The sequence below is a fragment of the Cetorhinus maximus genome, chromosome 1 (assembly GCF_964194155.1).
Source record: "Cetorhinus maximus chromosome 1, sCetMax3.hap1.1, whole genome shotgun sequence".
Lineage (NCBI taxonomy): Eukaryota > Metazoa > Chordata > Chondrichthyes > Lamniformes > Cetorhinidae > Cetorhinus > Cetorhinus maximus.
This window is the reverse complement of record NC_135879.1, coordinates 17347279-17361776: the sequence shown is the minus strand read 5'-3', so window position 1 is coordinate 17361776 and position 14498 is coordinate 17347279. Positions and strand designations below refer to the sequence as shown.

The following is a 14498-nucleotide window of genomic DNA, read 5'->3' as shown; positions in this document are numbered from 1 at the left end:
CACAGGTAGCGCTGAGCACTGCTGCTCGTGATCCATGCAGGGTGGGCCTTAATCGGCCCGCCCGCGTGAAATCACGGTGCGCAGCCGATCGCGGGCGGCGGTCAGCTTCCCGACCGCCTCTGCCCACTCCTGCCAAGCATGCCCAATGAGGGAAAAATTCTGGCCAACGGAACCAATGAGCATGGAAGTGCTATAGCATTGCGTAGGAGGCATGAAGGGCCATTGGGGTGGGGGGAGGGGGTAGGTTGGGGGCACAGCTTGGCATAGAGCACGAGGGCCAATGGGAGGAGTGACAGCCTGTTCAGGACATATGAGATGGCATGGATGAGGCGTTGGGAGTTTGTGGGGGTGGAGGGCCTTTTTGTTTTTATTTTAACTGGGATGAAGTCCCATAGCACCGAGGTGGGTCTTCTAAACAGCCTGCCTCCGCATCCAGCGGCCTCTGAGGCTGCCCCCGACTTCTTTCAGGTCAACTGACCCAACTTTGCGGGCACTTTTTCCCCATGCAAGCGGATTTAGCCGGGATTTTTCCCGACTGCCGCTACCCACCTTGGTGATGAGAACCCAGGCCTAGAAATCTGTCCTGAACATTTTTAGTTACCTTTCAAATAAATTATTTGGATAACAAGTACATGACAGATGGCACCAAAATCTGCTGATGATTTGTGCTATAGTAAACTGTTAGGTAGAATGCAGAAGTTTCAGAAAGACATATAAAGATTAGCAGAGTGAGTAAATAAATGGCAGATACAATTAAACCCAAAGGAATGTGATGAAATACACTTTGAGAAAAAGAACAGGGACAGGAATATTAAGAGCAAAAAGTGAGGCTGAATTTTTAGTACGACAATTGGACTATTGCATGAAATTCATTATAGGAACAAATACTTGCGTTTATACAGCATCTTAAATGCAAAAAAGATGTTCCATGGGGCTTCACAGAAGCTTTAATCAGACAAAAAATTGACACTACGGCACATAAGATATTAGGACAAGTGACTCAAAGCTTGGTCTAAGAAGTAGGTTATGAGGATTCTCTTAGAGGAGAGAGAGGGGTAGAAAGGCAGAGATTTAGGGAAGGGTTTCAAGCTGAGGGCCTGGGCCTAGGCCTAAGGGGCTGAGGGAAAGGCCACCAATGGTGAAGTGGTGTGCTAGAGGCCAGAACTGGAGGAATGCAGAGGTCTCACATAGTTGTCGAGCTGGAGGAGGTTACTGATGGGGAGGTTCAAATCCGTGGAGGGATTTGAAAATAAGGAAGAGAATTTTTAAATCGAGGCATTGCTGGATCAGAAGCTAATGTAGATCAGCGAGCATAGCTGGGTGAATGTGACATGATCTGGTATTAGAAAAAGGGATGTACAGCTGGAGAGATTCATTCATTCCCATCTTGGTGATGCAGTGCACAATTATACAGCAGGCAACCAGATAGGAATCACGGGCTTAACAACGAGAGCACACGCATGTCAAACAAAACAGAGGGGTGCTGGAGTCATTGAAATATTCACTAGAATGATTCTAGTAGTGAGTGAAAATGGAGCTGATTTTAAACTCCTGCACCCAACAAGACTGGAGCATGAGAGGGGTTAATATCATAGCTGCACCTTCCCTCTGGCTTGATTCTGTCCTCAAGCCAGATAATATTCTAACTCATGGGCTTTGGCAGCATGCAACACCCTCACTACCAGTAGGCTGGAGCTTCTTTAGCTTGTAAAAATCAGGATCTGGTGCCGTCAATCAGACCCCGATGCATATTAACTTTGTGGTGTGAAGTCAATGCCTAATCCCAGCCTCATGAGGGAAAGTTAGCCTGAGGAAGCAGCAGTCCCAGAAGAGGGCTGAAAAGAGAATGGATTAGAGAGTAGGAATAGGTATTCTAAGATTGGCTGAAAGGTTCTGTATACATCTCCTGGCCTATTGAATGCTAACCAATAAAACAAATTTATCTCAGTGCACAATTTTCTACACACCCAAGGAACAAAATCCTTGGAATGGTAGACAATGCAAAGAACTTTTCAGAGGATCAATTGAGAAACGGGGCTAGAAATTTAAACTGCAAAAAATGAAACATTTGAAGACGACCTTCGGGAGTATGAAATAAATTCTATGAGAACAAGGAGAAGAATAGTAGGGTTTGGATAGGGAGGTCAGGGCTAATCTTAAGTCAAGAAAGATTTATTTCTAAAAATAAAGGAAAGCAATCAACGAAAAGAGGTGGGAGTCAAATAAAATGTCAACCAAGGAATGGAAGGAAAATTAAAATAGACAAGAGACTAGTAGAAAGTCAGATTGTGGATTATCAAATATTTTTTTGGTTCCTGCTGAAGTTATAGACATAAAATTGGTAGTTTGGAAAATGTTCAAATCATTTTTCAACACACTCATAAGGTTCAAATTGAGAAGTGCAAAAACCACAAAGGTTGACATCATAGGCTGAATTTTGACGGGGAGGCTATGTAGGTGGAGGGACGGAGTTTCTGCCAGAAAACCAGGTAATTTGTGTTTACCTGCATGCTTTGGAATTTTGACTCCACATTCATAGTTTTGTTTTGACAGCTTCCCCATCCAGAAGTCAGCCTAACTAACAGATTCCACTTCCAATCGGGCAGGCGTCCCAAAGACCTTCACAGCCAACGAATTGCAGTCAATGTCGTGTAAGCAAACACAGCAGCCAATTTATGCACAACAAGCTCCCATAAATAGCAATGAGATAGCTGATCAGTTTAGTGATGTTGGTTGAGGGAGGAATATTGACCAAGACAATCCCCCTCGTCATGGGATATTTTATGTCCACTTGAACAATCAGATAGGGATTTCACTTTAATGTCTCTTCTGAAAAACAGCAAATGAAAGACGGCACTCCCTCATTACTGAGGTATTGCACTGAAGTGTTGGCTAGATTATGTGACCAAACCTCTGGAATGGGACTTAATCCTCATAACATTCTTGTCTTCGAGGGAGAAGGTTACCACTGAACCAAGGCTTTCACTTACTAGGAATGTCAGCTTTATGCAAAATGGGTCTCGCTAGCACAGAATCTGCAGGAAAATTCACCTCCTAACACTCTGGAAATGGTGAAATTCATCTGCAAAAGGTTTCTTTGAGCCTGGCCTACAATTTCTTATAAATCATCTATCCAGTGGGAAGCGCCTCTCTCAATCCAAGCATGACGAAGACAAGAGAACTGTTGAAAAAAAATAGCAAGGGCATCGAATTGAAATCTCAACTATGCCAATCATTCAGGAATTCTCTGAAGCTGACAAAGTACTGATGTGACTTTTGTGTCATCTGAGCCAATAAGACATTGGCATAAAGCCCGGGCACCTGAAAGGTGGAGTCCCATGCTGAGTTCACACAAGTATCACGTTGGCACAGATTATACCAGCAGTAGTCTCTATTTTTCACATTCTCGCCATTATAAATTTTGTAATGGAAGTGAGAACAGATGGAAACAAATTGGCTCGAGTGGAGTAGTTAAAAATCAGGCCTTTCAAACACAGGATGCAAGAAGTTTTTAATTGGCTTCTTCATGAAAGTAATTGTAGTTCCAAATAAACAGTCTTTAAGATAAGATCATCAATGCGAATCATTTGCAGGGTAACAATAGCAGAGCACTTTAAGGGCCATATACTGTTCCCTACAGATACCAATTCATATTATAGCCCAAACAAGCACACAAATTAAATTTCAACCAAACAGATATATTGAGTTTCGTATCCATATGGAAGCCCAGGAGATTCTCATTTGGTATTTAAGTCATTCTGATATACAGCAGGCTCACTATTCAGACAACAAAATCTTGTTCCCCAGTGTGTTCACAGCAACCTAGAAGGCAGTATCTGGAACTAAGGGGGGGGTGGGGTGAAATTGTATCTGACGGTGCTTTTCCCAAGAGGTTTTAGCTGCTTCCGGCTGAGGTGATTTTTCAATTGTGGGGATTCAGTAACGTGTTGCCAGCAATAGGTGGCTACTGACCCCCAGGAAAGGGACCACCAGTCAGCACTCAGTTAAGTGTGGGGAAGCGGGAGTCCAGTGAACATAAGAAATACACTTTCCTCAGGGAAAGTTAAAAACATTAATGGAGGGCCTCTTTAGCTTCATGATTCTCTTCACGCACACCTGGCAGGAAAGCTTCCCCACTCAGCACAGATTTAAAATGGCTGTCGGAGCCCAACTGAGGTGCAGGTTGCTGTTAGAAGGAAAAATGGAGTCTTTGAATCTTCATCATAAAGATTTTCAACCAGAATGCAGTGCGTGCCCCAGAGGGTCGATGTTGAAATTAGGGCCCTGCCAGCTTTGGGCAGACAGAGTAGTCATGTGTCCTGACACATTCCGTTAAGATCAAAGGAGCAGGATCTGGGCGGTCTTCTGCCATGTAAACTAATCCAGGACAGTGAAATGCCCACCTGTCCAGTTTTGCAAGGCGGGTAAGGTTAAAACCTTCCTGCCAAGTTTTCTCATATGTTGTTTGCAAAGTTGGGAAAAGTAGATACATTTGATAAAAATGTGAAGCATAGAATGTGGAACACAAAAATGCATTTCATGCACAATATATAGCCCGAACAATGACTAACACTGATCAGACCAGACCATGCCCTCTTTCACCACACTGATTATCCCCAGAACTCATTATTGTTACCAGTGTAAATATAAGGGTTGATTGACAGGTGAGGAGCCATCTTGCAGGAAGTTGTAGTCAGAAAATGACATGCTTGCTCTACTGTCCACTGTCCACCGATTTAAATAAAGATTATCAGGCCGTTCTGGTTTCCACCCCAGGGTTTTAAAGGAAGCATTGCAGATGATCTGACAATAATCTTCCAAAGTTCTCCCTTTGCAGAAATCGTTGCTTTAGATTGAAAAGTTACACATTTCTCTGCTATTTAAGAAAGGTGAGAGAAGGAAACCAGAGAATTAAAGAGACCAGTTAGCCAAATATCTGTTGTCGGAAAATTGCTAACATCTATAAGTAAGGTTAGAGTGAGTGAACACCATCAACATTTTCAGAGCCAGAAAGGAATAGTACATACGGACTTACAAACATGGAGCAGGTGTAGGCCATTCGGCCCCTTGAGCCTGCTCCGCCATTTAAAAGATCACGGCTAATCTGATAGCAACCTCAAATCCGCATCTGACCTACCCCAATAAGCTTTCACCCCCTTGCTTACCAAGAATCTATCCACCTCTGCCTTAAAAATATTCAAAGACTTTGCTTCCACTGCCTTTTCAGGAAAAAAAAGAGTTCCAGAGACTCAGCAGCCCTCAGAGGGAAAATAATTGGACTCCTCTCCGGTTTAAATGGGCGACCCCTTATTTTTAAAATAGTAAAGGGTAGGTTATTAATGAGCTTGATAAAATTGCTTTGAAATAGCGGACAGGGGAATGTCTATGGGCGCTATTTATATGGATTTTCAGAAGCCATCCGATAAAGTCCCTCATAAGAGACTGTGAGCTAAGGTTGAAGCTCATGGAATAGAAGGCAAATTATCGACTTGGTTCAGAAATCGGCCTGGTGGCAGGAGACAGCGAGGAGGAATAATAAGTAGCTACTCTAATGGCAGATGTGACCATCACACGGGAATCTATGTTGGGGCCACAGCTATTCATTGTACGTATCAATGACATAGGTGATAGGATAGAAAGCAGCATATAGAAGTTTGCCGGTGACACAAAGATAGGTTGCAATAGAAACAGTGTAAAATGAAACATAAAATCACAATGAGATATTGTTTGAAAACAGTGCTTGGCAGTTAACTGTTATTCACCATCACTGGTGCATTCTCCATGGCAACACCACTTGCCAGCCAATCAGCACTCTCTTCACATACAGTGTAAATTGTTGTTTTCCCCTTAGATTTGTATTCTTGTGAAGCGTCCTGATAAAAGCAAAGTGAAAAGCTTAAACATGTCTCTTTTTCAGCAATACTCAAGGTATCAATAGATTAAGTGAATGGGCAAAACCGCACCAAATGGATTTCAATGTAGGCAAATGTGAGGCCATCCACTTTGGACCTAAAAATAGAATTGATTACTTTCTAAATGGTGAAAAGTGAAAAACAGTGAAGGCCCAAAGAGGCTTAGGGGTTCAGGTACACAGATTATTAAAACGTCACGAAGTACAGAAAATAATGAAAAAGGCAAATGGAATGCTGGCCTTTATGTTTAGAGGACTAGAATACAAGGGGATTGAAGTTATACCACAACTATACAAAGCCCGGTTAGGCCACACCTGGGGCTGAATTTTATGTGCCCCAGCAGGCATGTTCCGCACGGAAGGGGAACGTGAAATAGGTCGGGCTCCCACCCAGTCACCGTTCTACATACCCCCCGTATACAAAAGGATGGGCAAGTGCCAAAATCGGCTGCCCGCCCACCATGTTTAAATAAGTACTTAAGGGCCAACTAGGCTCGTTATCAAGCCAGTTGGTTCCGATAATACGCTGCCACGGTTAAAAGGCGGGAAGGAAGGTGGGGGGGGCGAGGGGGTTCGCACTTCGGGGCTGCCCTTTGCCGATCACAGGCGGCCCCCCTGACCACAACCCCCCCCGCCCCCCACCCCCCCAAGGTCAAACCACCACTTCCCTCCTAACCGCTCCCACTCTTAAAACCATCCCCTCCTCCCCCCACTGGCCCCTCTTCCTATCCTACCCAAACCCTCCTGGCCCAAGATCCCAGACTTAACCTGCTTCGGGCATCCACCTTCTCCTTCTGCTGCAGTCCCAGCAGTGGCGACTGGTGCCTTTGTGATGCTGCCGGGACTGACTGGCCATCGGTCCCAGAGGGTGGAACTTGGGCACAAGTCCCGCTCAGCCCTCGTTATCCATCCCCCATAGCGCTTTATTGCCACGGGGTGGGGTCGGGCATTTTTTTTTCAGGGGGATGTGCCATCCAACCCCCACCCCCATTCATCCCCCGTATTATCCAGGCACCTGGAGTGAGCAGTTCTGGGCACTAACACCTGAGGAAAAATATATTGGCCATGGACGGAGTGCAGCATAGGTTTGTCAGAATGGTAACTGGTCTCCAAAGGTTAAATTTTGAGCCAAGATTACACAAACTTGCGTCGTATTCCCTGCAATTTAGAAGATTAAGGGGTGATTTGATCAAATTTTTCAATATGTTAAGGGGAACTGATAGTTTCTCTCTACCCTACTTTCATTGGTTGGACTAGGACCAGGGACATAGCCTAAAAATTAGAGCCAGGCAGTTCAGGAATGACATTAGGAAACGCTTCAGTCCAGTCACATCCCATCTGAAATTAGGCCAGTTCTGTCCCAACCCACTCCTCCCTTAACACACAATGCTTACAAATTTTAATTTCTAGTTCTGGGCGCTACATCTGCATAAAACTTGTGAACCTCAGGTTTTAACCAGTCCACCAAGAGATTAGCTAAAGTACACAATAAATTATTGCATGTAAGTACATAATAAAATCAAGAGCTAGGATGATGATGGAAACATCTGGGGGAATCAGAGAACAGGAATAATCTCCACTTCTTACCACATGCCTTTTTGGAGCTTGTCTGAGCCTTTGGGTTATTCCTTGAAGTTCACTCATTTTCCCACATTTAACAGACCATCTCATTTTAATGCCCAGGAAGTGTAATGTAGAATAAGTGATCGGGTTGCTGTGAAAACTAGGACAATTCCTTCAATCAAATGCAATTACCTTGAACCGCTCCGAAACCCCATCAGTGAAGCTGATGGTAAATTCAGCAATTTTCGGTGCTTGAAACTTGCCTTTCTTTTGACTTGGCTGGTATTCTGCCCGTGTTTTAACTATAACCTACAAGGAAGAGAAAATAAATCAGCTTGGCACAGTTATGTGCCCTACTAAGTAAGTACATATCAGCTAAAATAACACATGCACTTACCTTCTCCCCACAGGATAAAGCTGTTCAAGCAACAGCCTGATTATATACAATGTCAATTCCACTGTACTGTGCTTCCTACTTGTAAAATAAACCATTTTAGGTGCAACTTTTGAACAAGAGTTCATAAAAATCCAAAAGGTTTGTACTTATCTTAGACACATCACCAGTAATCACAAGGGTTGTTTGATATACTAGTGCCAATATATTACGGGAAAAAGTATTCTCAAAACAACATGGTTCTTGTACAATGCTTTTATTTCAATACCTTAAATTGATCCACGCAAGCAGCACAAGTGACAGACCTGATAAACCAACAGACTTCCCACTAGAGCTATCGAGCGCAGAATGGTCTCTCTAAGGACAGGACAAAATCTGGTCACTCTGTTGCCTGTATTCTGCTCAAGTGAGCTTAATAAGAAATCTTCACCCAATCACATTTGTGCATTACTGAAATCCTAGGGACATCTCCAGTGTTGCTCAAAAATAAACTCAATTTGCCACCAGTCTTAAATCATCTTGTGTGTTAAATCATGTGAATCGAATCTTCACTCCAGACTCTGTTTTGTCATGTGTCTGCTGTGCTATGGCATTAACTCAATAATTAACACAGGCAGTGTTCTCAGTCTCACACTCAGTTAATTAGCTTAATTAAAAATCATTTTATAAACACAGGAAATTACACCTTCAGGGGTGCACCCATCACCCTCACTTCCCTCCTGCGTCCACACTCCCCCCCCCACCCCCCCTCAAACCCCACCTCCCACCAGACACCAAATGTCTCTTCTAGTAAAACAGAAAACGCTTGAAGTACTGAACAGGTCTGGCAGCGTCTGTGGCGAGAGAAACAGAGTTAATGTTTTAGGTCAAGGACATTTCTTCAGAACCAGATGTCTCTTCTTCAGCATAATAGAAAAGTCAAATTAGCACATTTCTGTGTTTTTGGATAGTAGAACAAAATTAAACCAGAAATTCTATTAGGGCCATAACTGTCAGAAATGCCAGAAAATGCAGCACAAGTCACAACTAGTTCTGCTACAATACTGCTTCATGGAGTGGATACTAGGAGCTGACAGATGGACCTTCCATTGATTCCACTACTGTAGCTAAAAGCTGGTGTGAGTCCCATTGAGGTTTTGCAAAAAGGTTCCCAAACTTTTACGAGTATCGCCCCAATCCTTGCAAATGACCCCCATTCTCAGTCAGAGTCTGAGTGAACCCAAGGCCCAAACTGCCACTTTTTTGCCATGAAAAATTACCCCACAGCAATTTCAGGGTTCAAATGTTTACAATCTATGAATGAAAGAACAAGCTACCATTTTATAATTTACATTGTGTATTCTTGCACTTTGAAATTTATTGCATTTATTAAAATTACACGCTTGGATAGAATGTATATTCATACTGTCATGGCCAACAGAGAAAGGTTAACAACACAAAAACAGAATTACCTGGAAAAACTCAGCAGGTCTGGCAGCATCGGCGGAGATGAAATCAGTTAACGTTTCGAGCCTTCATGGCCCTTTGGCAGAACTGAAGCATAGTTAGAAGAAGGGAGAAATATAAATTGGTTTAAGGTGGGTGGGGGGGGAGAGAGAGAGAGAGAGAGAGAGAGAGAGAGAGAGAGAGAGAGAGAGAGAGAGAGAGAGAGAGAGATAGACATTGAGGGTGTGGTGATTGTGGAGATGAGCAGATAATCAGAAGATGTCACAGACAAAAGGGTCAAAGAGGTGTCGAAGGTGGTGACATTTGTCTGAGAAAAGTGCTAATTAAGAATGGAAGACAGGATATTCAAAGTACAGCTCTAGTGGGGGTGGGGTGGAAAGACTAACAAGGTTTTAGTTTAGATTTAAAAATAATGGAAATAGGTGGGGAAAGAAGAATCTATATAAATTATTGAAAAAAAAGGGGGGGGGGAAAGAAACGGGGTGGGGATGGGGGGATGGGGGGAGGGGGAGTTTAAGATCTAAAGTTGTTGAATTCAATATTCAGCCCGGAAGGCTGTAAAGTGCCTAGTCGGAAGATGAGGTGCTGTTCCTCCAGTTTGCGTTGGGCTTCACTGGAACAATGCAGCAAGCCAAGGACAGACATGTGGGCAAGAGAACAGGGTGGAGTGTTAAAATGGCAAGCGACAGGGAGGTTTGGGTCTTTCTTGCGGACAGACCGCAGGTGTTCCGCAAAACGGTCGCCCAGTTTGCGTTTGGTCTCTCCAATGTAGAGGACCACACCCTCAATGTCTATCTCTTCCTCCCCCCACCCCCACCCCACCCACCTTAAACCAATTTATATTTCTCCCTTCTTCTAACTATGCTTCAGTTCTGCCGAAGGGCCATGAAGGCTCGAAACGTTAACTGATTTCTTCTCCGCCGATGCTGCCAGACCTGCTGAGTTTTTCCAGGTAATTCTGTTTTTGTTTTGGATTTCCAGCATCCGCAGTAGCTTTTAGCTTTTTGTTTTTATCAAAGGTTAACAACAGCTTTCATTAATATAGCACTTTTAACTGAGCAAAACGTCCCAAAGCATTTGACAGGGGCTTTAACTGAACCACATAAGGGCCAGGATTATGCGCTTCCCCCTCACCCCAAGCGGGTTTTGAGGCGGGGGAGCGCGAAATTGCACGGACAGGGTTCCCTCTGGATTCCCGCCCGCTCCAACCTCAGAGCAATTTCACACTGGAGCAGGCAGGGCCTCGGATGGAAGACCCGCCCTTGCCCCAATGAAGGTCTTTAAGTGACCACTTAATGGCCACTTAAGGGCCATTTCCAGCCCAGCCTCAATTTAAGCTGGCATGCAGATGACAGCTCGGGAAGAAGCCAGAAATGAAGGGAATTACATCTGGGGCAAGAAGGGGTGTCGGGGGGGAAGGGGTTGGGCGGGGGTTGGGGGGAGGGGGTGGGTACCTCCATCGCAAGCCCCCTTCTGACTGCAGACACCCTCCCCTTAAGGCCCAGTGACCTACGGACCTCCCGCCCCCTGCAGCCTATCCTCAGAGACCCTGATCATCCCCCTCAGGCCTTCCCAACCCTCCCTGCCCAGATCCCTGACAATTACCTTTTTTACAGGTTCCCTTGGACAGAGGCTCAGGAAGCTTCTTGCAGTGCCTCTTCCGGCCACTGCAGTGCTGTTCCTGGAGGGACTGGAGAACCAGCCAATCTGATTGGCCAGCAGCTCTCCAAGGCAGGGCTTCTTCCCAATTGAGAGGCAGAAGTTCTGCCTACTGCAGTCTTAGGGAGGTGGAAATAGACAGTCTTATTGATAGTGTAGATGTGTGGTCAGTGCTCATCCCAGGTCAACTACGACAACAAGGTTACACATAGTCTAGTTCAACTTCAGACAGTTGCCAGGGAATGGGCTGGAGTTAGTAAAGATACTAGGAAGCTGAAATTCCACCACCAACAGTGCCAGCCTATTTTGCCCAGCACACAGAGGGACTTTCCATTGATTTTCCACTATCCCCTCATTTAAGACAGCTAGCATACTCCCAGTGTGATCTCTTTTCAAGCAGTGGGAACACAGAGATCAGGATTTTCTGTCCAGGAGCTGAAATGGACGGGTGCCCTGTCCTGCTGGCAACAAAGTTTGAAATTGGACATTTCCTGCTGTGTTTCATGTTGATATGAGGCAGGAGATTGTTAATATCCAGAGATAAGGAGGAGCAAGCTACATCAGGCTGTATGAATAAGTGTTCTGAATGGTGATGTCCAGCAGTAAAGTTGAAACCAAGCAAAAGGAATGAAATAAATATCACTCAAAACCAGCAATGGTGCAATGCTGAGAAACCAAATATAAAAAACAGAAAAGGAGGATTAATATCATTAAACTTCAGCTGGAACAGTTTTAAAAGCTATGTCTGGGTCCTATGCACCTGCATATTATGCTTTGCTCCAATGTTTAATGTGACAAAGCGCTAGCCCAGTGCCAAGGGCGAAACTCATTAAACTCTGAAAGAAACAGGAACACTCTCCAAATGAATGCTGTATTAAGACTTGCACCAGAGCAGTGCCCTGAATATGCCCATCATAAAACCTAGGCAAGTGCAAATCACACACATTGGGGTCAATCTTTGTATTTAACATATATCAGGGTGGCTGGTGGGCAGGGCAGCCTTGCTGCCCAATGCAGGCAGCATGAGGTCTGATCAAGTTTCATTATCAGACCTCATTTGATTGCAATCAGTAAACGGATTAATTGCCCATCAATTTGACTTATTGGCAGACACTGACTCCATATTGTCATGAATGCTGAACTTTATAAGACGGTTATGTTTTGATTTACCTCAGCTCGGAGATATGCCCATGTAATCCGGTTGCTATGGAGAGAAAAACTCAAACAGAAACCCACAGAAGTGTGACAGCCTTTAATCCAGAAGCGGTAACAGTAAGGGCAATGTGTAACAACTTTAAAATGTTTGGGAAATCTGTAATTGTTTTTGAAAATGCTTTAAAAGGTTTTTTAAGTGTTTGTATCACTTGTAAAGTGATCAATTGTAATTTTTGGATAAGAAATGCTGGTCCTTATGACCTGGTAGCCCTTGACCTGAAGCATTACCAACAGGAAGCTAAAAGACAGAGGCCACATGGCAGCCTCAAGAACACAGAGACCAAGAGAAGAGAGGAACTGAGAGTTGAGAAGGTTCTGGAAAGAAGTGTACTATTGTGTGGAAGTTTTTTTTTCATTCATTCAAGGGCTTCGCTAGCTAGGCCAGCATTTATTGCTCGTCCCTAGTTGCCCTTGTGAAGGTGGTGGTGAGCTGCCTTCTTAAACCGTTGCAGTCCATGTGATGTAGGTACAGCCACAGGGCTGTTAGGGAGGGAGTTCCAGGATTTTGACCCAGCAACAGTGAAGGAACGGCAATATATTTCCAAGTCAGGATGCAGAGTGGCTTGCAGGAGAACTTCCAGGTGGTGGTGTTCCCATATATGTGCTGCCCTTGCCCTTCTAGGTGGTAGTGGCCGCGGGTTTGGAAGCTGCTGTCGGAGGAGCCTTGGTGAGTTTCTGCAGTGCATCTTGTAGACGATACACGCTGCTGCAACTGTGCGTTGGTGGTGGAGGGAGTGAATGTTTGTGAATGGGGTGCCAATCAAGTCAGCTGCTTTGTCCTGGATGGTGTCAAGCTTCTTGAGTGTTTTTGGAGCTGCACTCATCCAGGCAAGTGGAGAGTATTCCATCACACTCCTGACCTGTGCCTTGTAGATGGTGGACAGGCTTTGGGGAGTCAGGAGGTCGGTTACTTATCACTTGATTCCTAGCCGCTGACCTGCTCTTGTAGCCACAGTATTTACATGGCTAGTCCAGTTCAGTTTCTGGTCAATGGTAATGCCCAGGATGTTAATAATGGGGGATTCAGCAATGGTAATGTCATTGAATGTCAAAGGGTGATAGTTAGATTCTGTCTTGTTGGGAGATGGTCATTGTCTGGCAATTGTGTGGCGTGAATGTTGCTTGCCACTTGTCAGCCCAAGCCTGGATATTGTCCAGGTCTTGCTTCATTTGGACACGGGCTGCTTCAGTTTCTGAGGAGTTGCGAATGGTGCTGAACATTGTGCAATCATCAGCAAACATCTTCACTTCTGGCCTTATGACGGAAGTAAGGTCATTGATGGAGCAGCTGATGGTCAGGCCTAGGACACTGCCCTGAGGAACTCCTGCAGTGATGTCCTGGAGCCGAGATGACTGACCTCCAACAACCACAACCATCTTCCTTTGTGCTAGGTATGACTACAACCTATGGAGAGTTTTCCCCCTTATTCATGTTGACTACAGTTTTGCTAGGGCTCCTTGATACCACATTTGGTCAAACGCTACCTTGATGTCAAGGGCAGTCACTCTCACATCACCTCGGGAGTTCAGCTACTCTTGTCCTTGTTTGAATCATGGCTGTAATGAGATCAGGAGCTGGGTAGCCGTGGCAGAACCCAAACTGGGCGTCAGTGGGCAGGTTATTGCTAAGCAAGTGCCGCTTGATAGTACTGTTGATTACCTCTTCCATCACTTTATTGATAGAGAGTAGACTGATGGGGCGGTAATTGGCCGGGTTGGGTTTGGCTTGCTTTTTGTGTACAGGACATAATGAGCAATTTTCCACATTGCTGGATAGATGCCAGTGTTGTAGCTGTACTGGAACAGCTTGGCTAGGGGCATAGCAAGTTCTGAACCACAAGTCTTCAGTACTATTGCTGGAATATTGTCAAGGCCCATAGCCTTTTCAGTATCCAGTGCTTTCAGCCATTTCTCGATATCACTTGGAATGAACCGAATTGGCTGAAGAGTGACATCTGTGATACTGGGGACCTCTGGAGGAGGCCGAGATGGATCATCCCTCGGCATTTCTAGCTGAAGGTTGTAGCAAATACTTCAGCCTCATGTTTTGCACTGATGTGCTGGTCTCCCACATCATTAAGGATGGGGTATTTATGGAGCCTCCTCCTCCAGTGAGATGGTTAATTGTCCATCACTGTTCACGCTGGATGTGATAGGACTGCAGAGCTTAGATCGGATTCGTTGGGTGTGGAATTGCATAGCTCTATTAATTGCTGCTTATGCCGTTTGGCATGCAAGTAGTCCTGTGTTGTAGCTTCACCAGGTTGACACCTCATTTTTAGGTATGTCTGGTGTTGCTCCTGGCATGTC

At 44.8% G+C, this 14498-nt stretch overlaps 1 protein-coding gene across 2 annotated transcripts in view; it reads right to left on the bottom strand.

The window, feature by feature from the left end:
• Positions 1 to 14498, bottom strand: part of LOC144677487 (neuronal vesicle trafficking-associated protein 1-like) — a 52930-nt gene that overhangs the window by 15333 nt on the left and 23099 nt on the right. For both annotated transcript variants that reach the window (XM_078537597.1, XM_078537639.1), the window contains one exon: positions 7667 to 7783. In XM_078537597.1, the coding sequence (XP_078393723.1) occupies positions 7667 to 7783 (117 nt within the window). The remainder of the gene's footprint in view (positions 1 to 7666; positions 7784 to 14498) is intronic.